The sequence below is a fragment of the Osmerus eperlanus genome, chromosome 4 (assembly GCF_963692335.1).
Source record: "Osmerus eperlanus chromosome 4, fOsmEpe2.1, whole genome shotgun sequence".
NCBI classification, from domain to species: domain Eukaryota; kingdom Metazoa; phylum Chordata; class Actinopteri; order Osmeriformes; family Osmeridae; genus Osmerus; species Osmerus eperlanus.
In genome coordinates, this window is record NC_085021.1 from 15,575,842 (window position 1) to 15,601,735 (window position 25,894).

General features: G+C 39.6%; 2 protein-coding genes across 5 annotated transcripts in view; one reads left to right on the plus strand and one right to left on the minus strand.

The window, feature by feature from the left end:
* LOC134019022 (glutamate receptor-interacting protein 2-like) overlaps nt 1–2,420 on the plus strand; it is a 29,063-nt gene extending 26,643 nt beyond the window's left edge. For all 3 annotated transcript variants that reach the window (XM_062459501.1, XM_062459500.1, XM_062459503.1), the window contains exon 24: nt 19–2,420. In XM_062459501.1, coding sequence (XP_062315485.1) covers nt 19–210 — 192 coding nt within the window. In that variant the 3' untranslated portion in view covers nt 211–2,420. The remainder of the gene's footprint in view (nt 1–18) is intronic.
* Nucleotides 2,421–3,700: 1,280 nt separating this feature from the next.
* The window catches only part of LOC134019044 (sodium- and chloride-dependent taurine transporter-like), a 29,944-nt gene continuing 7,750 nt past the window's right edge, over nt 3,701–25,894 (minus strand). For both annotated transcript variants that reach the window (XM_062459541.1, XM_062459540.1), the window contains exons 5-14: nt 25,162–25,294; nt 10,884–11,018; nt 10,474–10,577; nt 10,208–10,332; nt 8,778–8,890; nt 7,449–7,586; nt 6,770–6,872; nt 6,096–6,196; nt 5,790–5,960; nt 3,701–5,459 (exon numbers count right to left, since the gene is read on the minus strand). In XM_062459541.1, coding sequence (XP_062315525.1) covers nt 5,304–5,459; nt 5,790–5,960; nt 6,096–6,196; nt 6,770–6,872; nt 7,449–7,586; nt 8,778–8,890; nt 10,208–10,332; nt 10,474–10,577; nt 10,884–11,018; nt 25,162–25,294 — 1,279 coding nt within the window. In that variant the 3' untranslated portion in view covers nt 3,701–5,303. The remainder of the gene's footprint in view (nt 5,460–5,789; nt 5,961–6,095; nt 6,197–6,769; nt 6,873–7,448; nt 7,587–8,777; nt 8,891–10,207; nt 10,333–10,473; nt 10,578–10,883; nt 11,019–25,161; nt 25,295–25,894) is intronic.

Sequence of the window (25,894 nt, forward strand, 5' to 3'; positions counted from 1 at the left end):
TGTTGATCTTCCTCCCAGGTGAACCGTGCCAGGACCCGAGACTTAGACTGCTGCCTGACTGTGCCGCTCATCTCTGAAGCAGGCAACAGCCTCGACATGGTCATCAGCAGGAACCCGCTGGCACAGGCAGAGACCCCTCAGGACTTCCAGTACCCCTCTGATTCACTCTTCTGCTTCACAGAGCACAGGACCAACAGCTACGCTCTGTGACCCGAGGTTCTAGGCTTATCAATGGACCAATAGCGCTTTGAAAATACAGGAAACACTACATGTAATCTAAGCAATGCGCGTGCAATGATTTTATTTGTGGTCATCATGCACTCACACATGCATTGAATCACACCCACATACTTGAGAAGATACACAACTGTACAAATACAATATAACTGTCCGGCACACACTCCCATTCACGCTGCTGCACCCATGTCTTCCACATCTCCAGTACCGGTCACCGTGTTCATGGGATGGAGACCTGGCTCCGGGACAGCTAAGGCTAAGCCACATGTAACATAATATAACTAGGAAGGCATAACGTCACACACTGTTGGGAGAATACACACACACACACAAACACTACACTGTCTTGAAAAACTCCAAATGCAACAGGACTTCCTCCAAAGAGGCTGGCATGCAAAAGACAGAGCAGCGACATTTTCATTATATATACATATTTTTGTCATTGAAATTTGTTCCTGGTTCCTTGTCTCTCTCTCACACACACACACACACACACACGCACACACACAGACAGATATCCATGTTCATATTGTGAGGAGTGTTGCTGGGCTCAGGTCATGCAGTGCTTGGTTATTATTTCAGCCATGTTTTGGCTCCTGGCACTCTCCTCCGGCCACCCCAGCCCCCTTCGCTGCCACCCATAGGGACAGAACACAGACCCTAAATAGATAGAATGCTCTCTGCTTCTTGCCAAGTATCACAAACATTTCTATTTTAGAATCCCCCACCCTTCCAACCCCTCAATCCTGACGTCAAGAATGTTTGTGAAAATGGACTTGGTGAGTCCCGTCCAAGTTTTCCCCCTTTCTGTTTTTAAATGACCGTCACATGAAGGACACATACTGATGAAGGGTTGACTCACTGTCTCACTGGACTGTACTGCAGAGGTTATTGATTCTGAATACGGTTATATTTTTCGTTTTATTGTTCACCTGTCTTGAGATACTGGGTATATATCACGTTTTTGTACGTTTTTTTTTTATTTTTTATTAACGTTCATGTTTTTTAATAGATCTTTCACAGTTTTTATTTTACACAAATTACATTATTTGTTTACACTTTCTTTGTCAAAGCAGTTGGACAGGTTTGTGCACTGAAGTCACATCTCTTCTTTTCTTTGTGTATAGAATAATTTTCCAATGTCACTCACAGTATGATGATGATGTCACGAGTCCACATATGAACTTTGCTTTTCTTATCAACAGCAACCTCAGTAATGTGTTAGAAATGTCCTTGTTTTGATTTCACCTCCATTGTCTGTGTTTTGTGTAAATAGTTGTCTCACAAGGGATTGGATCATAATGGCTCACTGTAGCTTACCAGCCCTGGTGTTGCCCCCCAAGTGGAGTGAACTACCTTTCAGTTTAAATGATGAATGATTTTATTGTTTACTTTTCAACTATTCATGCTTCCTCTGAGGCCCCTGCCCTGCACATGTTTCTTTTCTCATTTTTTTCTTCACAGATAACTCCCTCCCATGCGTGTGCATGTATAGGATTTCTCCCCAGCTCAAAGCTGTCATTGTTCATTAAGGGAATTTCAGAACATTATTGTGCTGAACAATTGACATCTCTGTTTTGCCCAAAGAAACCTTGCTGTGCTTTTCCATTTTATCATGACATTGTGTATTTTTATACAGCGCTGACGTTACGCGACTGGCCTGCTTACCCATCTGCCTCGGTGAAAATACGATTATTTCTTTCATTTCATATATTGGCTGGTGTAAAGATGCGATGAGATTGCCGACTCATTCTGTCCCATTTAGAGCTGAGAGATGCCTATTAATCCTCTGGGGAAAAACCACATTGTAATATTCTTTCCTGTAAAAATGTTGCATGTTGTTTAAAGAGGCCTATTTTTATTTTAATGGTAAATTTTGATGATATTTGATTTCCCTTCTAGAGTTGTTTCAAGTACAGTGTTTTTATCGTTTGTCTGACATGCACGTGTGGTTACTGTATTTGAGATGTGATGCTGAATGTTTCCTATGTAGTGTCTTGGTCACATTGTTCAAAATCTCTCCTGATGTCCTCCTATGGATTTGAGTTGGTAAGTAAACCTATTCAAATGAAACTTGGCTTGTGAGATTTACTGTATACAGAATTGTATTCAAATACAAGAAATGTATTTATTGCTTTTTATTCAAATAAAGACATTAGGAAGTTTTGTCCCCTTCCCCCTTTTATTTGGCCTTCATCTAACTCATTTATTGTATCCCAAGCCAATGAGGAACCATGCAGGGGGTGATGTTCGATTGGGGATTAATCACATAGACCGACCATGACTGTCAGATCTTCTGATAACCTGGGATCACCTCTATATTTTATGTCAATTGACAGACAGAACAGGTTCTCCTCAGTCCCTGCACTCTTTACTGGTGATGACAGAAAATAATCCTGTCATGTTTGTGTGGAACAGATGTCAACATGCTTTCCACCTGCCACCGGCTGAGGGATAGATGGCAGATGAGACACCCAAGATGGTTTCCTAAAAGTGTCAATGAGTTGTAATGCTGACAGTCAGAGGGGGCATGAGGGACAGGACGAATACATTTAATTTAAATAAAGTATTTTATTTTTGGGGTGAGATTCCTAGAAGCACTTGCTCAATAAAACAATGTTGAATGTGACGTAATTAGATCACAGTGCATAATGCTAATGAGTAGATCTAGCTGACATTCTAACATTAGATTCAATGTATTGATAAAAAAAAAATACATTCATTGGCAGAAGGCATAACTCATTAACATTAACTCAATTGAAGAGATTACATTAGTTCTAAGGTCACTTTTAGAGGTGAAATACAGTAGACAGGAATCTAGTGTGAGCTCTAGAGACTGTTTACTACGGAACACCTACAGTTCAAAAGTCTGAAACAACTAGGCAGATACTTCTATTTTGCATTTGTAATGAAATGAAATTTTCATTACATTCAGTTCATAACAAATGATTATATCAGTTTAACAATTTGAGTAAAATGGAGAATCTTTGAAAGAAAAATATGGATTTCAGAGATCTAAGTTGGTATGTTACCCATTTATCCTTCAATGACAGCGTGCATGGACTCCACAACTTTGTGCAAAACCAGATGACCCATGTTATCCCAGCATGATTTAACTATGTTCCAAAGAGCTTCTTGTGACTGAATGCTTCCCTCTCTGTCTTCAAATCCCCTATAAAATGTTAAATATCATCAGACTTTTGGTCACTTCAGTATGTAGAGATAGTAAGGTACACAGCTTCACCTCAGCACTTCTATGTTCTCCAATTTCACATGGAAAACTGAACCTGCACTTGATGTTCATCTCTGAGAACATGGAAATGTGACACATATTAATGAGCAGATTGTCCTGAATCTATTTATATGGACGGTGTCTGTCTAGCTAGTTGTGATGGAAACAGAGCAGTGTGCCTGAGGGAGATTCAAAGCCATTCACAGAACAAATGAATAATTCACACCAAGATGTGTAAAGAAAAAGACTTTATTTTTAATTTAAGAAAAGATAATGCAATGTGCATCTCAAAGGGGACAGATGTTTGACAAAAATACTTTGGTTCACTTGGTTTTAATCATTTTTATCTTTCCTTTTGTACTCTTGAATTTTTTATATTTTTACAAAGCTTTGTACTCAGGATGTTCATGTACATACTGGGTTGGTTTCACACCTCTCAATTGTATTCATTAATTTTCAAATAGGTATCAAATCATTTTCAAAAAAGGCCATTTCTCTACATTGCACACTGCAAATTTCATTCAGTCTCATGACGTTCAACATATATAATAGAAATTGCTGATAGAATTCAGAAAAAATAGGTCATCAGTGAAAGTATTCATGTTATGAACAGTATAAAATGGTTAATACAAAAAGGCATACGTGATTTACAAACAAGTAAAATACTAAAATACAATTACCTAAAAGGAACACATTAAAACCTATAGTCAGATGGTAGTTTCACATGGCATTAAGTCGATATTTAGTTCTGCACACCACAGTAAAACACAACTTTCAAATGTTTGGGAAAAAAGTTTAGTTGAGGAAAGAATTAAGTTATGGTTCTCACAGTTCTCACTAATGGTGAAAGAGAATGTTTAATGGCAATTATTTTGTTATATTTGCAGATAATAGGTGCGTAGTGCTCAAGATATCAAAGTCAACAATATAAAAAACATCAGAAGCTAGATGTATTTCCGCCTGATGTGTGTTGCAAATGCAATTGCAGGTTCACTATAACTATAACTGTGGAACTCAACATATAAAGTGCAAATATATATTTCAATGAATGCACTGGGACTGACTGTGAGAGTCTTAAGCAATGTACAAAAACCCATAAATGTTTCCCTTTTCTCCCTCATATCCCCCACCTCCTTTCCTCCAGGTCTTCCCTTGAATATGCATTTGTACAGTATGTGGGCAGGGCCTTGCGCAGTAATCTTGATGATGTAAGATTCACTATGTCTACACTGCATGTTGCCACTGTACATTCAGTCTAGGTTGTGTGGATATCTGCTACACCAGCCGAGAGCAGTGGTTGGCATCCACAGCAAGCAGAGTTACATTCAGTTGCATCCCACAACAAACAACAACAAAGACAACAACGAATTAGAAATTACCTCAGACAAGGATACTGCCACAGTAAAGTGAAGACATAATCTTAGTAGATTGCTACCTATACGTTTACACATTAGTTAAACATTTTGTTTACTGAATTTGTGATAAGTGATATCTGAAATGTTTTATCCCTAACAGAAAACACCTCCTTATCTCACCAAAATCAACAGAAAGGTAGTAAACATAGAACAACATGTTCTATATAACAATACTGCCTATACTGAGATCAACCGCAACTACAGCGACAACGGTAATAACAACAATATAATAAAAAATTTACAAAGAGAAGAAAAAACTGACAACAATATATTTAACTCTCTTCATAGAAACCAAACCAGAATATTCCTAGTGGGTATATATAGGACAATGTAAACCTGGTTCTACCACTATCAAAGTTAGCAAATGTATGATAATAACATAGAAAGCACGTCAATCATATACCTCTCACAGAGAGCGCTCACATCATTGTCTCTACAACGGTGTGGGTGGGCTTGATCAGGCCGTTATTCCCGTTGGGGTCCAGGGGCTGGGTGAGCTCGCTGCCCTTCAGACTGTACTCTTTGGGGCGAGAACTGGCTCCTCCTTTCACAGGGGCGGCCACCGCCTTGATCCTCTGTGGAGTTGGACAAGATGGGGGATGAGGGGTGAAGGGACGAGGAAATGAGGGGAAGAAGGATGAATGAGAAGAATACATTACGTTTGGGGATGGAGGAGTAGGAAAGGAGGATGTTAGAACAGTGCTCAAATACAGCAGTGTTTTTTTTATGTGGGTCACAAGGTTTTAAAATCTATTACTGCACATCACATGCCCGGGTCGAATTGGTTTAAGCATATTGTTTGTCATCATAACAATAGGTTTACTTTAGGACAGTGCTGTTGAGCTTGTTAACCAATTGAGAAGGAATGTGCTGCGGTGATGCAGCGGTAGTGGTACTGTCGCTACCTCAATCAGTGGTCCGTCAGACTGGAGAATCTTGATGACCACCACCATTGGGATGCACATCATGGAGGCAAGGGCCAGACACCAGCCCAGGCCGATGGACCAGTCTGGGTACTCATACACCTTGTTGTAGGTCAGGGGCTTGTACTTTACCAATGAGAAGACAAAGCAGCCCTAGGATACAAAAAAAAAAGCAATGCTGTTTAGAATGCTTATGTTTACTGTTGTACAACAAGAACTTGTCGACCGATGAAGTGTGTTGTCTTTGACGCCTATTAGCTGTCACCGGCAAAGAGGTTGAACACTCACCATACAGAGAATGGGAGTGATAAAGGTCCAGCTCCATTTCATCCAAGCGTTTGGTCTGTAGCCAATCATATCCTCAATCGCATCATAGAAATTATCAACGCCTATCAATGAATGAGGCAGAAGATGGAAACTTACATGGGTAGGCAATAGCATTGGATCCTATTATAGCCTCTGTGTCTGCTCTGTGTCAGGGTTATTCCAAAAGGTTTGGTATTATGCCATAAACAAAACCAAAATAGTCCTGACACAGGTGATCTCCAATACGACAGGTTGGGCCCGCCACTTTGTATAATTCCGATTCACATAACTGTTTTGTCCACAAATAACGTGCTTGTTAATAGCAATATTACCAGGTAATATTGGTGATAAAATAAGTGCTCCGTGAATGGCATGCAGAGCATTGTGTCCCTATTCCCCTTTCATTGTAAAGGTCATTGTGAGGAGGAGGTACCCATCCTTGTTATTTGACTTCCATGAAAGCCAATTTAAGTGATTTACTATTTATGTGGAGAGAATGGGGAAGGCCTAACAAGGACACGTTTGTTTACCGCCATGAAGGGTATACGTGTTGTTTTTAAAGTAACTCTAAAGGTCCCGTGGGAACCATAGTGACTTGTATTATCTTTCCCCAAACTTCATCTAGACATGTTGTGTAGTTGAATAGGTTCACTCACCATAAACCCAGGCTACAGCAATACATTCAAAGAATGCAACCCACAGAAGGCACACACCGCTGGCTGCATAGTAGTCAAAGAGTTGAAACACGTACATGCCACCCTGAGAAGAAGAAAAGAGCATAAATCAGTATTTCTGACTGACACAGATGCTAAAAAGGACATTTGAGAGAGACAGATATGAGAGAGTGAAAGAGGGGGACACGAGAAAGGGATAAGACAAAGTAGAGGAGAATGATACATAAAAATGTTGGAACACGGCCAACTGTGGTAGAGTTCAACAGGTGGTGAGATATCATTGAAGGAGAGTGTACCGCTACATGGAAAATGGCACTCCATTTTGTTCCATAGCTAATGTCAAATGTAAAGTATATAGCAGAAAATTGTTAATTCGTTGGCAAACTACGACAGCAAAAAGTATGGGGCGATATTGTATTTTGATGTGGACTATTTAAAGTCTCTAATTCTAACTATGTCTTCAGTGAAGACATAGACTGTTCTTCACTGTTTAACTTTCTCCAGTGCTTTTACCACTAATACTTTTACTAATACTACTTAAAGTACAAGTATAATCTGGTACAGTGACTGTAGGTGTCCCTCGTTCCTATGGAGATGGTACTGATTATGACTGGATACACAAGAGGGAATATTGTATTGCTGTTGCTGTTTGTGAACTTACTTTTGTTACCATGGTAAGTCCCAGAAGATAGCTTATGCAACACATAACAGCTATAAAGATCTCGCGTCGGTAACCCTTCCTTAGGAGGGACGGATACAGGTCCACAAGAGAGGTGATCTGTCCTTCCACTTCAACAAACTGTGGAGGCAAAAACAACAACAACATCAGTCCATGGCCTGTCAAAAGAACAACAAAAGTCAAAGTCTCCCTCTCTCCCTGTTCACTTATATTTTTTCCTCTCTAAACCAACAATTAGAAGATGACTACTGTCTTTGTTGTGCAATAATGAGACATTTAGAACAAGGCTTTACTTGAGGACACAGGCTAGTCTCCAGTTGGCTGGGCCATGCAAAACAACAGTGACTGCAACTACAAAAACAACAAGTCTGTTTTTCCTAGAAAAAAACCTTTGGCACTTTATTGAAACTTTTTAATGCAATGGCATGGACTGAATAATTCAATACCAAATGTTATTATTGTGCAAGCAGAACATTTTCGAGCCATGCTGCTCATGTTAAGTAAAGTGGACCTTGTTTTCCAGTACGCTCTTAAAGCACATTATTTACTACATCTGACAACAGACACTCTTCTCATTGCAAAGGCATGCATGTACGGACCATTAAACAATACTGTATTCAGCAGAACTAATCTGCATTCAATTTATTCGGTCGAGAAATACACCCACCCTCCCACTTGCAATGGAAATAGCCATGCTTGCACGAGTATTTGCATGGGCTCAAATTCAGAGCATCATCCTCAACTCCTACTTGGCTAAGATGTGCCATTGGCCTCATAGAGGACTGAGTTAGCACAGAATAGAATTACACTTAGAAGTGGGTAATATGATAGGGAGAGAACTCCACCGGTGCACACTTTTTCTACTTTGCCAGATCTTGTCTTAATCAAATCCTAATGGAGATTAGAGGAAGCAAATCTGGATGACTGGAATGTTTAGCTCTATTGACTAACACCGTCATCATGCATGCATCATGCATTTCACAGTGATTTACGGTGTTGTTGAATGTTTCGGTGAAATGCAAAGCAATCCTCACATAGTCGTAGTGAAACTACCCTGTTGGAAACTGGAGGTTAAAAATACTGCCTCTTGTAAAAAGGGTTGGGTTTCTTTACTTGTCAGCCCTGAGACCATCCTGTTGATTGGACAAGCCGTTAATCAGCTTTACTCCTTGGTCTGACAGCATAGTGCAGTATACAGACTGTATAGTGGTGGCACAGCCAGGAGGAATCTACAAGGCAAACACTGCCCAGAATGTTAGGGGGCTCTCTAACTTGATGTGGCAATAGCTGCCTACGTCCCCGTGTACTGACCTGACTGTCCAGGCCCAGAAGGAGAAGCATGATGAAGAAGAGCACAGCCCAGAAGGTAGGAAGGGGCATCATTGACACTGCCTTAGGGTAGGCAATGAAGGCCAGGCCTGGACCTAGCAGGGAGCAAAGACAGAGGGAGGGGGAGAGGGAGGGGAGAAAATCATTAACTAACCCGTCTAATTTGAGCTTGGACGGTATGAGGGAAATAGAAGCAAACTTGAATAATCAAATATACTTTAATAACTTTACAAGATTGTCCTGAAGATGCTGACAGGATGACTACAACTAATCCACTGGTTGGTTTGGTTACAGTATCTATCATGTGTTTGTCTCATGTATGGGCTTGATAGGTGGGTGAGAGTGTAAACACAGGAAGCAGAAGGTCCTTCCAGTGTTTGGATGTTGCTGGAGCATCCTGCACATGTTTACTGGTGCAACAAATATTGACAAAACAGTTCCATTAAATGCATTAGCTAATTCACCAGGGATCTAAAAGGACATTTAAACAAATACCCTCTCAGCAAACTCATCTACATATCCATCCAGACAACACAGCATTTGTCATCTGTTATTATCTGTCATCGGTTATCATTTAACCATGAAAATATAGCAACACAAAAGGGTCACATACTACTTTGCACATCTTTCAAATAAATAACATTTACAGAACAGCTAGATTCTCTGTTCATGATTTTGATAAATCACGGACACATTTTCTCTGCGATAACAAGGATTTAACTGGACAGAGCGAGCATGCTGAAAGAAGATGCATCTTCCATTGAAATCCACATAGCGTATCAAGGTGGGGAGAAACAGAACAGACAGAACAGGACTCACTGCTTGGTCCGGACTTCACTAGTAATGAGCACAGCTTACTGTAGACTCAACACAGCCCAATTCCAAAGAAACACAATGTAATAGAACACCAATTGTTTTCTTTTTGCAGTTCTTGACCCGCAGTTCTTGATCAATCCACTTGCAGCCAGTCTTATGGATGACCCCTTACCATAAGATTTGATGCTACAGAATGACAATGAACTTGAGCATGGACAGGGCAGCTGCAGTCATGAGGGGAAATGCTACCATAGAGTGGCTCTAAACCAGCAGTTGATTTTGCAGCAGTAGCTCAAACACACAACACTCAAACCAGAGCAATGGACTATTCCCAGCCAAAGTGGAACACAAATCAAACTAAAGCCACAATTCTGTTTCTTTGAGGCTTTTTGAAATTCAAGGAGTGTGCAATTGCCGATACCTCTACATTTCAGCATTATCGTTTCTAATATCCTACTTCGTCAAAAAATGATTCTTCCTTAAAATTTGGGTGTCGTTTCATTTACTTTGTTTTACATTCCAATCATTGTCTATTTTGGTTGTCGTTCAGTAGCAGTGCCCACCATCACTGCTACTTTCACCGTTCACCCTCGTACCTGACTCTGCCACATCGGCAATGTCCACCCCTTGCTCTTGTGCCATGAAGCCCAGGACGGAAAATATTGCGAAGCCAGACACAAAACTGGTACCGCTGTTGAGGCCTCCCAGCAGCAAACAGTCCCTATGTCACACATATGTCATGGAGGTTGTTAATTTACACAGACGGAACCGAAGTTCCCATTTTCTCTTTTTTTACCGCAACCGTCTCCGACACAACTTGCTCACTACTATCTCCCCCTGTGCCTTTGGCAACGAACCTCACCTGTAGCAGTTGTATTTGTATTTGTTGTAGCTCCCCAGTGACGTCATAGCCCCCAGGCAGATGGCATAGGAGAAGAAAATCTGGGTTCCTGCATCAATCCAAACCTAAGGAGAAAGCAGCATGAACATGATGACAGTCTGCAGTCTTCACAGGGGGCTGCAGGTCCTGTGGATAGCCCTCTTCAGTGACATCACAGGGTTAGATAGGAAGGCAATGGGATTTCAAGAAATTATTTAGATTTACTGAGTATTTTGATTGTACTCTTTATTGTACTCTTAAATCTTTAAGTTACATTTTTAAGAATAAACTAAATTAGCACCCAACGTGCTTATGTCTGTACTTTATATTTTGTCATGAAAGACAATAATTAGAGAATCCCCCAAAGGAGTCTAAGGGGTGTGGGGTCTTACCTCTGGGTCCTGAAGACGGGTCAGGTTAGGATACAGGTAGAATTTGATCCCTTCAGCTGCTCCAGGCAAAGTAACTCCTCGCACCAGCAGCACAATAAGCATGACGAAGGGAAAAGTAGCTGTGATGTACACCACCTAAAAAGAAAGTACACTCATTAGACACATTTAAACAATACAGGTGCAATGTGGTTTTACCACAAATACTGAGAAAGTGTTGTTTGTGTGTTAATCACAACCAAAATCCACGCTGCTGTGTGTGAGAAACCAAACACGGATATCTGATTAGTTGGATCCAATATATTTATGGGACTACTGGTGAGAAGTGGCTTTAAGCAGACTCGTTTGAGTCATTGGGTGTGCTTTGCCTTCGGCAAGGGCACAACCTTTGTTCTCTCACATATATATTATTATTGGGTGTGCTCAAGCCTTCAGCGAGAGCACAACCTTTGTTCTCTCACATATATATTATTATTATTGGGTGTGCTCAAGACTTCGGCGAGAGCACAACCTTTGTTCTCTCACATATATATTTATTATTTATTTTTGCCCCCCTAAAACTCAGTTAATATTTGGACTACATAGACAACCTAGGTGTCAAAAGTTTTGTCTTGGTAGCGATTGAGTTGCTTGCATTTTTATTTACACTCCGTTGCACAGTTTAGGAGGTTACAACGTTTTTGTGGCAAAAAGTGTCTTCTGTCCAGTGCTAGCCTACGTCACTACGTCAGCACACGTTAGCAACGACGCATGGATACAACGTGATAGAGACGTTCTAGCACGCAAATTGGAGCTTGGATTATGAGTGAAAAATGCCAAACCCCCAAAATGACCAACCATTGGGTTTTGTTGAGAAAGCAATTTCGAGTGGAACTGCAATCTCTGATTTTTTATTTAGGTCGTGAAAGTCTTTGTAATTTGAGCGAGTGCGGGTCGCCAGTGAGACTGCCTAGGCGGCAGCCATGCAAGCTTCATAGTAGTTTAGTATTTTCGTAATTTTATAGTTCGGTCAATTCTACACCAAAAAACAGAAGGAGGGCAATGTTATGACGATATGACTATTGTGAAGACAGCCAGATGGTGAGATTTTAATGTAGGTTGCTGTAAAAACTTTGATTGGTTTGCTACGTGAGAGCCCCGTCAGCCTCCGTTGACGACTGCGTCAGCTGTTGTCGATCTCTGATGAGTATTTTCTTAATTTTGTACCAGGGTCAATTCTACATCAAAAATCAGAAGGAGGGCAGTGTTTTAAAGATATGGCGATTGCGAAGATAGCCAGCGGGTCAGCATATTTTTGTGATTTGTGTCAAACTTGGAATTTGAGTGACACCGCGGCTTGTTTTGACGTTAGCCTCAGTCAGACTCGGCTCGCCCACTGGCAGTGTAGTACTGTGACAGTACTACTGTCTTCAATGCCACAGCTAAACTTTATGTCAAAAGAAACGTTCTCATTTCCGGCGCTTTCAAACAATCAGTGAACTGTGGAGCAACAGCAGCTAGCTTGCCTCTAGCAAACTTATTTTGAATTAGCCATTTCCCCCTACATTAATGTCAAACTTATTTACGTTTTGGGGGGCATATTTTCAGTAAGCAGACGGTACAGTACTGTTTGAATCGCGATTCCATACTGCCAGTGACAACTATGTTACAGTAGCTTGTTTCAAATGGGGTTCGCAGCTGTTTCAAAGGGTGTTCTTAATGAAATATGCAATATGAGTAGGCTAAATGCTTGAAAATATCACTAGAAGGGAAAAACTTAGAGGACGGACCCACCTGCAACCGACGCAAGCAAGCACACCCTACAATTTCCCCAGAAATTGTAGCCTCTCTAGTTGGGTGTGCTCAAGCCTTCGGAGAGAGCACAACCTTTGTTCTCTCACATATATATTATACCCTTTCAAAAATACCTTTCGGTTGCTTTGAAGCTTCAGCTTATAACTTTCTACTAAATTTTCACTATTTTCAGCTTTTTTAGCATGGTCAGCTATCCCCATTCAGGTTTTCAGCATTCTCACTGCTGTTTCGCAGGAACAGCCTTTTCTAGTTGTGAGAATGCTGTTCAGCATTCTCACTATTGTTTTTCAACTTCTTAGTTCTTCCGCCGTTTTTTGGCCTTTAACTCGTTCTGCATACTTTAACCGATTCCTACAACTTTTGTATCAAAACGTTCAGCTCCTTCAGGAGATGATGGCTATGACTTTTGGTATTTCTCACTTTTATACTTTTTAAGACATTAAGGTTTTTGTGCAAATTATTCTCCCATTAAAAGTAATGGTAAATCCTTTCAAATCATTAAAAAGCTTCCTCCTCTTTCAAACGTAACTACTTCAGCTTACTTTCAGCTAGAGACACCATTCAACCTTTAAAATGTTCACAGGACATTCAGCTATTCCCAAATGATTCAGCTTTTTCAAATGTTCAGCCAATTTTGAATTATGACAGTTTGAAATACATTAAAATGTTTGCTCCTTCTTGATTTTTATGAATGAGCAGCAAGCAGAGTGGCACACTCTGCTGGCTGCTCTTTTTCTGATATTCAACTAATTTGTCAAACAAATTCCTCTAACGTTCATATAGTTTAACTTACAGAAACAAGTTATACCTTAAAATGTAGGAAAAATTGTCCTCTTTCAGCCAATGTAACTACTAAAGAGCTCACATTTACAGATTTTCAGCTATGAGCCTTGAAGCGAGAGCAGCCTTTCAAATTCTCTCACTAACTTCAATGGAGAGGTGAGTAAAATCAGTCAGAGAAAGCAAGAAGGAACAAGATTTTGAAACTGCCGATAGAGTCGTATTTCTGACCGCACAGACATATAAAGGACATCTCTGGTTTCGGCAGAGTCTTGGGTCTCGGAAAATATCCTTATATTTTGGATTGGACGTATAGTTTTGCGTCTAGGTCAACTTGTTTGAGGTGTGGATGCTAGGTAAATGTTCGTTTTTCTCTCTGCCTAGCTCGTTAGCTATCACAGCTGCGCCATCACCGTGGCAACCAAACAAACAAGCACCAGGAAAGCAAAAGGAACACGTTTTTGAAACTGCAGGTAGAGTCGTATTTCTGACTGCACAGATATATAAAGAATATCTCTGGTTTCGGCAGAGTCTTGGGTCTCGGAAAATATCCTTATATTTTGGATTGGACGTACAGTTTTGCGTCTAGGTTATCTTGTTTGAGGTGTGGATTCTAGCTACATTTCTCTTATTCTCTGCCCTCAGCGCATCAGCAATCATAGCTGCACCATCACCGTAACGACAGACACGCACCACTCAGTCTCTCACACAGGTGATTGGTACGTTTACTTGACCATGAGAAACACGATTACTAGCAATTGTCGGTTTATGCCAATAATACGATTACTCCGTTTACATGTGTAATTAGTTATGCGATTACTCAATAAACACGTCTACATGATTCTTTTTATTAATCGTTGTATGCTCCACGGACAAAACTTGCACCATCATCCTTCTGCAACAAAGTGTCGCCGTGTCTTCCTGTATCGGCCCTACTGCTGTATGTTTCATTCCATCAACACATTGAATCCAACTAAGAAAGCCGAGTAAACGCATAGACTACATCTGCTACTGCTAATACTATCCCAACTATAATTTAATCTGTTAAAACGATAATATTCTTGTTACGACTAGCTAGCCTACTTCTTCTTCTGTTTAACAGTTCAGCTTTCAGCTTCTCCCACATTGTAGGCTATTTTAGCTCTTAGCTTTGTTAAGATGATGCAGTTCAGCTTCCACACTGCCTCTTTTGTGTGACTCACACATTTTTGAAATTCATTTCATCTTGCGGGTATTTTCTCATTTCTCACTTTTATACTTTTTAAAATATTAAGGTTTTTGTGCAAATTATTCTCCCTTTAAAAGTAATGGTAAATCCTTTCAAATCATTGTTGGAATGCTGCTCCAGCCCCTTTCAAAAATACCTTTCGGTTGCTTTGAAGCTTCAGCTTATAACTTTCTACTAAATTTTCACTATTTTCAGCTTTTTTAGCATGGTCAGCTATCCCCATTCAGGTTTTCAGCATTCTCACTGCTGTTTCGCAGGAACAGCCTTTTCTAGTTGTGAGAATGCTGTTCAGCATTCTCACTATTGTTTTTCAACTTCTTAGTTCTTCCGCCGTTTTTTGGCCTTTAACTCGTTCTGCATACTTTAACCGATTCCTACAACTTTTGTATCAAAACGTTCAGCTCCTTCAGGAGATGATGGCTATGACTTTTGGTATTTCTCACTTTTATACTTTTTAAGACATTAAGGTTTTTGTGCAAATTATTCTCCCATTAAAAGTAATGGTAAATCCTTTCAAATCATTAAAAAGCTTCCTCCTCTTTCAAACGTAACTACTTCAGCTTACTTTCAGCTAGAGACACCATTCAACCTTTAAAATGTTCACAGGACATTCAGCTATTCCCAAATGATTCAGCTTTTTCAAATGTTCAGCCAATTTTGAATTATGACAGTTTGAAATACATTAAAATGTTTGCTCCTTCTTGATTTTTATGAATGAGCAGCAAGCAGAGTGGCACACTCTGCTGGCTGCTCTTTTTCTGATATTCAACTAATTTGTCAAACAAATTCCTCTAACGTTCATATAGTTTAACTTACAGAAACAAGTTATACCTTAAAATGTAGGAAAAATTGTCCTCTTTCAGCCAATGTAACTACTAAAGAGCTCACATTTACAGATTTTCAGCTATGAGCCTTGAAGCGAGAGCAGCCTTTCAAATTCTCTCACTAACTTCAATGGAGAGGTGAGTAAAATCAGTCAGAGAAAGCAAGAAGGAACAAGATTTTGAAACTGCCGATAGAGTCGTATTTCTGACCGCACAGACATATAAAGGACATCTCTGGTTTCGGCAGAGTCTTGGGTCTCGGAAAATATCCTTATATTTTGGATTGGACGTATAGTTTTGCGTCTAGGTCAACTTGTTTGAGGTGTGGATGCTAGGTAAATGTTCGTTTTTCTCTCTGCCTAGCTCGTTAGCTATCACAGCTGCGCCATCACCGTGGCAACCAAACAAACAAGCACCAGGAAAGCAAAAGGAACACGTTTTTGAAACTGCAGGTAGAGTCGTATTTCTGACTGCACAGATATATAAAGAATATCTCTGGTTTCGGCAGAGTCTTGGGTCTCGGAAAATATCCTTATATTTTGGATTGGACGTACAGTTTTGCGTCTAGGTTATCTTGTTTGAGGTGTGGATTCTAGCTACATTTCTCTTATTCTCTGCCCTCAGCGCATTAGCAATCATAGCTGCACCATCACCGTAACGACAGACACGCACCACTCAGTCTCTCACACAGGTGATTGGTACGTTTACTTGACCATGAGAAACACGATTACTAGCAATTGTCGGTTTATGCCAATAATACGATTACTCCGTTTACATGTGTAATTAGTTATGCGATTACTCAATAAACACGTCTACATGATTCTTTTTATTAATCGTTGTATGCTCCACGGACAAAACTTGCACCATCATCCTTCTGCAACAAAGTGTCGCCGTGTCTTCCTGTATCGGCCCTACTGCTGTATGTTTCATTCCATCAACACATTGAATCCAACTAAGAAAGCCGAGTAAACGCATAGACTACATCTGCTACTGCTAATACTATCCCAACTATAATTTAATCTGTTAAAACGATAATATTCTTGTTACGACTAGCTAGCCTACTTCTTCTTCTGTTTAACAGTTCAGCTTTCAGCTTCTCCCACATTGTAGGCTATTTTAGCTCTTAGCTTTGTTAAGATGATGCAGTTCAGCTTCCACACTGCCTCTTTTGTGTGACTCACACATTTTTGAAATTCATTTCATCTTGCGGGTATTTTCTCATTTCTCACTTTTATACTTTTTAAAATATTAAGGTTTTTGTGCAAATTATTCTCCCTTTAAAAGTAATGGTAAATCCTTTCAAATCATTGTTGGAATGCTGCTCCAGCCCCTTTCAAAAATACCTTTCGGTTGCTTTGAAGCTTCAGCTTATAACTTTCTACTAAATTTTCACTATTTTCAGCTTTTTTAGCATGGTCAGCTATCCCCATTCAGGTTTTCAGCATTCTCACTGCTGTTTCGCAGGAACAGCCTTTTCTAGTTGTGAGAATGCTGTTCAGCATTCTCACTATTGTTTTTCAACTTCTTAGTTCTTCCGCCGTTTTTTGGCCTTTAACTCGTTCTGCATACTTTAACCGATTCCTACAACTTTTGTATCAAAACGTTCAGCTCCTTCAGGAGATGATGGCTATGACTTTTGGTATTTCTCACTTTTATACTTTTTAAGACATTAAGGTTTTTGTGCAAATTATTCTCCCATTAAAAGTAATGGTAAATCCTTTCAAATCATTAAAAAGCTTCCTCCTCTTTCAAACGTAACTACTTCAGCTTACTTTCAGCTAGAGACACCATTCAACCTTTAAAATGTTCACAGGACATTCAGCTATTCCCAAATGATTCAGCTTTTTCAAATGTTCAGCCAATTTTGAATTATGACAGTTTGAAATACATTAAAATGTTTGCTCCTTCTTGATTTTTATGAATGAGCAGCCAGCAGAGTGGCACACTCTGCTGGCTGCTCTTTTTCTGATATTCAACTAATTTGTCAAACAAATTCCTCTAACGTTCATATAGTTTAACTTACAGAAACAAGTTATACCTTAAAATGTAGGAAAAATTGTCCTCTTTCAGCCAATGTAACTACTAAAGAGCTCACATTTACAGATTTTCAGCTATGAGCCTTGAAGCGAGAGCAGCCTTTCAAATTCTCTCACTAACTTCAATGGAGAGGTGAGTAAAATCAGTCAGAGAAAGCAAGAAGGAACAAGATTTTGAAACTGCCGATAGAGTCGTATTTCTGACCGCACAGACATATAAAGGACATCTCTGGTTTCGGCAGAGTCTTGGGTCTCGGAAAATATCCTTATATTTTGGATTGGACGTATAGTTTTGCGTCTAGGTCAACTTGTTTGAGGTGTGGATGCTAGGTAAATGTTCGTTTTTCTCTCTGCCTAGCTCGTTAGCTATCACAGCTGCGCCATCACCGTGGCAACCAAACAAACAAGCACCAGGAAAGCAAAAGGAACACGTTTTTGAAACTGCAGGTAGAGTCGTATTTCTGACTGCACAGATATATAAAGAATATCTCTGGTTTCGGCAGAGTCTTGGGTCTCGGAAAATATCCTTATATTTTGGATTGGACGTACAGTTTTGCGTCTAGGTTATCTTGTTTGAGGTGTGGATTCTAGCTACATTTCTCTTATTCTCTGCCCTCAGCGCATTAGCAATCATAGCTGCACCATCACCGTAACGACAGACACGCACCACTCAGTCTCTCACACAGGTGATTGGTACGTTTACTTGACCATGAGAAACACGATTACTAGCAATTGTCGGTTTATGCCAATAATACGATTACTCCGTTTACATGTGTAATTAGTTATGCGATTACTCAATAAACACGTCTACATGATTCTTTTTATTAATCGTTGTATGCTCCACGGACAAAACTTGCACCATCATCCTTCTGCAACAAAGTGTCGCCGTGTCTTCCTGTATCGGCCCTACTGCTGTATGTTTCATTCCATCAACACATTGAATCCAACTAAGAAAGCCGAGTAAACGCATAGACTACATCTGCTACTGCTAATACTATCCCAACTATAATTTAATCTGTTAAAACGATAATATTCTTGTTACGACTAGCTAGCCTACTTCTTCTTCTGTTTAACAGTTCAGCTTTCAGCTTCTCCCACATTGTAGGCTATTTTAGCTCTTAGCTTTGTTAAGATGATGCAGTTCAGCTTCCACACTGCCTCTTTTGTGTGACTCACACATTTTTGAAATTCATTTCATCTTGCGGGTATTTTCTCATTTCTCACTTTTATACTTTTTAAAATATTAAGGTTTTTGTGCAAATTATTCTCCCTTTAAAAGTAATGGTAAATCCTTTCAAATCATTGTTGGAATGCTGCTCCAGCCCCTTTCAAAAATACCTTTCGGTTGCTTTGAAGCTTCAGCTTATAACTTTCTACTAAATTTTCACTATTTTCAGCTTTTTTAGCATGGTCAGCTATCCCCATTCAGGTTTTCAGCATTCTCACTGCTGTTTCGCAGGAACAGCCTTTTCTAGTTGTGAGAATGCTGTTCAGCATTCTCACTATTGTTTTTCAACTTCTTAGTTCTTCCGCCGTTTTTTGGCCTTTAACTCGTTCTGCATACTTTAACCGATTCCTACAACTTTTGTATCAAAACGTTCAGCTCCTTCAGGAGATGATGGCTATGACTTTTGGTATTTCTCACTTTTATACTTTTTAAGACATTAAGGTTTTTGTGCAAATTATTCTCCCATTAAATCCTTAAAGGTAAATCCTTTCAAATCATTAAAAAGCTTCCTCCTCTTTCAAACGTAACTACTTCAGCTTACTTTCAGCTAGAGACACCATTCAACCTTTAAAATGTTCACAAGACATTCAGCTATTCCCAAATGATTCAGCTTTTTCAAATGTTCAGCCAATTTTGAATTATGACAGTTTGAAATACATTAAAATGTTTGCTCCTTCTTGATTTTTATGAATCTGCTCTTTTTCTGATATTCAACTAATTTGTCAAACAAATTCCTCTAACGTTCATATAGTTTAACTTACAGAAACAAGTTATACCTTAAAATGTAGGAAAATGTGTCCTCTTTCAGCCAATGTAACTACTAAAGAGCTCACATTTACAGATTTTCAGCTATGAGCCTTGAAGCGAGAGCAGCCTTTCAAATTCTCTCACTAACTTCAATGGAGAGGTGAGTAAAATCAGTCAGAGAAAGCAAGAAGGAACAAGATTTTGAAACTGCCGATAGAGTCGTATTTCTGACCGCACAGACATATAAAGGACATCTCTGGTTTCGGCAGAGTCTTGGGTCTCGGAAAATATCCTTATATTTTGGATTGGACGTATAGTTTTGCGTCTAGGTCAACTTGTTTGAGGTGTGGATGCTAGGTAAATGTTCGTTTTTCTCTCTGCCTAGCTCGTTAGCTATCACAGCTGCGCCATCACCGTGGCAACCAAACAAACAAGCACCAGGAAAGCAAAAGGAACACGTTTTTGAAACTGCAGGTAGAGTCGTATTTCTGACTGCACAGACATAAAGAATATCTCTGGTTTCGGCAGAGTCTTGGGTCTCGGAAAATATCCTTATATTTTGGATTGGACGTACAGTTTTGCGTCTAGGTTATCTTGTTTGAGGTGTGGATTCTAGCTACATTTCTCTTATTCTCTGCCCTCAGCGCATTAGCAATCATAGCTGCACCATCACCGTAACGACAGACACGCACCACTCAGTCTCTCACACAGGTGATTGGTACGTTTACTTGACCATGAGAAACACGATTACTAGCAATTGTCGGTTTATGCCAATAATACGATTACTCCGTTTACATGTGTAATTAGTTATGCGATTACTCAATAAACACGTCTACATGATTCTTTTTATTAATCGTTGTATGCTCCACGGACAAAACTTGCACCATCATCCTTCTGCAACAAAGTGTCGCCGTGTCTTCCTGTATCGGCCCTACTGCTGTATGTTTCATTCCATCAACACATTGAATCCAACTAAGAAAGCCGAGTAAACGCATAGACTACATCTGCTACTGCTAATACTATCCCAACTATAATTTAATCTGTTAAAACGATAATATTCTTGTTACGACTAGCTAGCCTACTTCTTCTTCTGTTTAACAGTTCAGCTTTCAGCTTCTCCCACATTGTAGGCTATTTTAGCTCTTAGCTTTGTTAAGATGATGCAGTTCAGCTTCCACACTGCCTCTTTTGTGTGACTCACACATTTTTGAAATTCATTTCATCTTGCGGGTATTTTCTCATTTCTCACTTTTATACTTTTTAAAATATTAAGGTTTTTGTGCAAATTATTCTCCCTTTAAAAGTAATGGTAAATCCTTTCAAATCATTGTTGGAATGCTGCTCCAGCCCCTTTCAAAAATACCTTTCGGTTGCTTTGAAGCTTCAGCTTATAACTTTCTACTAAATTTTCACTATTTTCAGCTTTTTTAGCATGGTCAGCTATCCCCATTCAGGTTTTCAGCATTCTCACTGCTGTTTCGCAGGAACAGCCTTTTCTAGTTGTGAGAATGCTGTTCAGCATTCTCACTATTGTTTTTCAACTTCTTAGTTCTTCCGCCGTTTTTTGGCCTTTAACTCGTTCTGCATACTTTAACCGATTCCTACAACTTTTGTATCAAAACGTTCAGCTCCTTCAGGAGATGATGGCTATGACTTTTGGTATTTCTCACTTTTATACTTTTTAAGACATTAAGGTTTTTGTGCAAATTATTCTCCCATTAAATCCTTAAAGGTAAATCCTTTCAAATCATTAAAAAGCTTCCTCCTCTTTCAAACGTAACTACTTCAGCTTACTTTCAGCTAGAGACACCATTCAACCTTTAAAATGTTCACAAGACATTCAGCTATTCCCAAATGATTCAGCTTTTTCAAATGTTCAGCCAATTTTGAATTATGACAGTTTGAAATACATTAAAATGTTTGCTCCTTCTTGATTTTTATGAATCAGCAAGCAGAGTGTGCCACTCTGCTTGCTGCTCTTTTTCTGATATTCAACTAATTTGTCAAACAAATTCCTCTAACGTTCATATAGTTTAACTTACAGAAACAAGTTATACCTTAAAATGTAGGAAAATGTGTCCTCTTTCAGCCAATGTAACTACTAAAGAGCTCACATTTACAGATTTTCAGCTATGAGCCTTGAAGCGAGAGCAGCCTTTCAAATTCTCTCACTAACTTCAATGGAGAGGTGAGTAAAATCAGTCAGAGAAAGCAAGAAGGAACAAGATTTTGAAACTGCCGATAGAGTCGTATTTCTGACCGCACAGACATATAAAGGACATCTCTGGTTTCGGCAGAGTCTTGGGTCTCGGAAAATATCCTTATATTTTGGATTGGACGTATAGTTTTGCGTCTAGGTCAACTTGTTTGAGGTGTGGATGCTAGGTAAATGTTCGTTTTTCTCTCTGCCTAGCTCGTTAGCTATCACAGCTGCGCCATCACCGTGGCAACCAAACAAACAAGCACCAGGAAAGCAAAAGGAACACGTTTTTGAAACTGCAGGTAGAGTCGTATTTCTGACTGCACAGACATAAAGAATATCTCTGGTTTCGGCAGAGTCTTGGGTCTCGGAAAATATCCTTATATTTTGGATTGGACGTACAGTTTTGCGTCTAGGTTATCTTGTTTGAGGTGTGGATTCTAGCTACATTTCTCTTATTCTCTGCCCTCAGCGCGTTAGCAATCATAGCCGCACCATCACCGTAACGACAGACACGCACCACTCAGTCTCTCACACAGGTGATTGGTACGTTTACTTGACCATGAGAAACACGATTACTAGCAATTGTCGGTTTATGCCAATAATACGATTACTCAGTTTACATGTGTAATTAGTTATGCGATTACTCAATAAACACGTCTACATGATTCTTTTTTATTAATCGTTGTATTCTCCACGGACAAAACTTGCACCATCATCCTTCTGCAACAAAGTGTCGCCGTGTCTTCCTGTATCGGCCCTACTGCTGTATGTTTCATTCCATCAACACATTGAATCCAACTAAGAAAGCCGAGTAAACGCATAGGCTACATCTGCTACTGCTAATACTATCCCAACTATAATTTAATCTGTTAAAACGATAATATTCTTGTTACGACTAGCTAGCCTACTTCTTCTTCTGTTTAACAGTTCAGCTTTCAGCTTCTCCCACATTGTAGGCTATTTGAGCTCTTAGCTTTGTTAAGATGATGCAGTTCAGCTTCCACACTGCCTCTTTTGTGCGACTCACACATTTTTGAAATTCATTTCAGCTTGCGGGTATTTTCTCATTTCTCACTTTTATACTTTTTAAAATATAAAGGTTTTTGTGCAAATTATTCTCCCTTTAAAAGTAATGGTAAATCCTTTCAAATCATTGTTGGAATGCTGCTCCAGTCCCTTTCAAAAATACCTTTCGGTTGCTTTGAAGCTTCAGCTTATAACTTTCTACTAAATTTTCACTATTTTCAGCTTTTTTAGCATGGTCAGCTATCCCCATTCAGGTTTTCAGCATTCTCACTGCTGTTTCGCAGGAACAGCCGTTTCTAGTTCTTTTTGCCCCCCTAAAACTCAGTCAATATTTGGCCTACATAGACAACCTAGGTGTCAAACGTTTCGTCCTGGTACCGATTGAGTTGCTTGTATTGGGATTTACGTTCCGTTGCACGGTTTAAGTAGAAATTACGTTTTTGAGTCGAAAAGTGAAGCTAACGGTGGCTAACTTGCTAACCACAGTCAATGACGCAACTTACGTCACTAACGTCACGAAAACTCGCGTGACTACCTCTAGCAGAATATTAGTTTAGCAGCTCGTTAACTTCTGGGAGATAGCTAGGCTAACTATAGCTTTACTGCAAGGCAGCTGCAGAAACGCCACAAGCAAAGAGGCCAGGTGATAACTATTTACTAATTTTACTTTGTGATATGACACACAATTGTGATGTGTAATGTACAATATAAGCTGATATTATTAAGGAAGTACATCTACTTTCGGAAACAGTAGTCTACTATTTCACTGAAGTATTAGCATCATGACATTAGCCTGTGTTGCCCGGGCAACACATACTACAGTGGTCTATGATGTAGCGTTATCTGTTTTCAATCGTTAAAATAAACATTCCTCACATATACATTTTCGTTGTAGGATTTATTCTGACATTATTAAACGATTTGTTGGTGAAATTACCATTACCTGTGGTTTCAAACCAGTGCTGCAACGCTGTAGCCTACACGAGACACTACAAAAACATCTACACAGCTGTAGGAAGTCAAACGGCGACAGAACATGTTCGGCACTCCCCTTACTTAAATCAAAAGTCTATCTAACTACTAACCTGAACTTCATTGCCACAGCCTAAACGTTGTCAATCTGTTCATGAAAATAATTAATTTCAGTTTAAACCGTACAACGGAACGTTAAATCCAATTCAACCAACGCAATCGCTACCAAGACGAACACAGCAGTAGTCTAGTACTGTGCCGTAGTAGTACAATTTACCGGGGCAGCTTCTCCACACAGGGCTATATCGCATTTTGCGTTGTTACTGACAATGATCGCTACCAGTGAGCTTTTTATGAATGAGCGATTTTCCACTAAATAAATGTCAAGCTTATTTACGTTTTGGGGGGCATATTTTCAGTTAGCAGATGGTACTGTTTGAATCGCGATTCCATCTTCTACTGCCGGGTAACGTCGTAGAATAATCTTCAAAGGGGGTTCTTTATTAATGAATGAATGCAACGAGTAGGCTAAATGCCTGAAAATATCACCAGAAGGGAAAAACTTAAAATGACGTTTAAATCATAGAGATTAGGTCAATTTTACACCGGTCTGCCAAATGTATTCGTTTTGATTCAACGATGAGGCTGCCTCTTGCAGGGGAAATGAGAAGACATCTATTTCATTCTACACTTCACTCGTATTTTCAGTTGTAAATGAGCAGCAATTTTTTTTTAATTTTAAATCTATGTAATCTTTATAAATAATAAGTATGCATTTTTATATAAAATATACAGAAATATCAGTTGTAAAAATGTCATTCAAAAACGGACCCTTGTACAACTGACGCAAGCAAGCACACCCTACAATTTCCCCAGAAATTGTACCCTCTCTAGTTTTCATTGTTTTCTCTAAAAGATGAGCAGAGTCAGTTTTGATAGCACTGCTTCATAGATGAGGAAGACACTCTCTCACACAGATAACTATATGCCACTTTGTAGTCATCAAGCCATGGTTGAAGGTGCTACCTCATGGTTTTGTTTAAGTGAGGAATAACAACCACAAACACGGTTTTCCTAGACAGCTCACTGACTAGACGGCCCATCGATTTCCTCACAAGCCACTGTGTTTCCTTAAGTGGTTCTGAGCCGGGTATTGGCCTCGGTCCATTGTCCCACAAACAGAGACAGAGGGAGGGCTGTGGCTGAGAGTGATCTCAGTGTACACTGTCAGACTGTCGACAGTGAGTCTGGCCAAACCCTAACATACAGTACAATAACTCACAGCTCTTAATCAAACACACAAATCAACCTGCGTGCCACCCGCTACGTTTTCAACAACCACCAAGGCTACATCACTTACAGCCCAGTGAGTACAAAAAGAGAAAGCAACTACTTTAGACCCACACGACAAACCGACTCTGAGCATGTTTCTATAGGACTCACTTTCCCAGTGGACCTGACACCCTTCCAGATGCAGAAGAAGCAGATGACCCACACGGCCAGCAGACACAGCGCCAGGTCCCACTTCACAGGGCCAATATCTTCAATCCCAGAGGAGATGCTCAGAACATTGCGTCTTTAAGAGAGGAGAAACAGCAGGTTATTGACAGTATGAAGTTGGATCTAAGACAATATTCCAATACCACACATTTCACCCAACCCTAAAACATTCTAGACAGAAGCCAAGACATGCCTCACAATCCCTGTAGTTTCAATAGTTGAAGTCAGTGAAAATTGAACAGACATTGCTCTCTGATGAGACCCCCCCCCCCATTCTGTTTTGTTTCTGCATGTGCATCTTCTCAGCTTGGACAGAAAGTGGAGGGACCCTTTCACAAAGTTGTCTTCTACTTCTGTGAAGTGGAAAATACTGTTTGGCTACCATCCATTATTTTGAACCTTAATGAATTTGGACAGCTTGATTTGTCATATGAAGATAAAATATACTGTCTATTCAGTTTGGGATTTGAAATATAGTGATTTTGACATCCTAGAAGTATTTTTTGCCACAGAAGCAGATAACAATAATTTGGAACTTTGATCCAAATATAGCACAAATAGGGCAGTGAATACAAAAAGCTCAGCTGAAAAACCTTATGACAGACAGAGGCTTTTAAATGATAAGCTAGCTAACTTATCTTACCGGAAATATTTCCTGTCAAAACATAAGACTTCA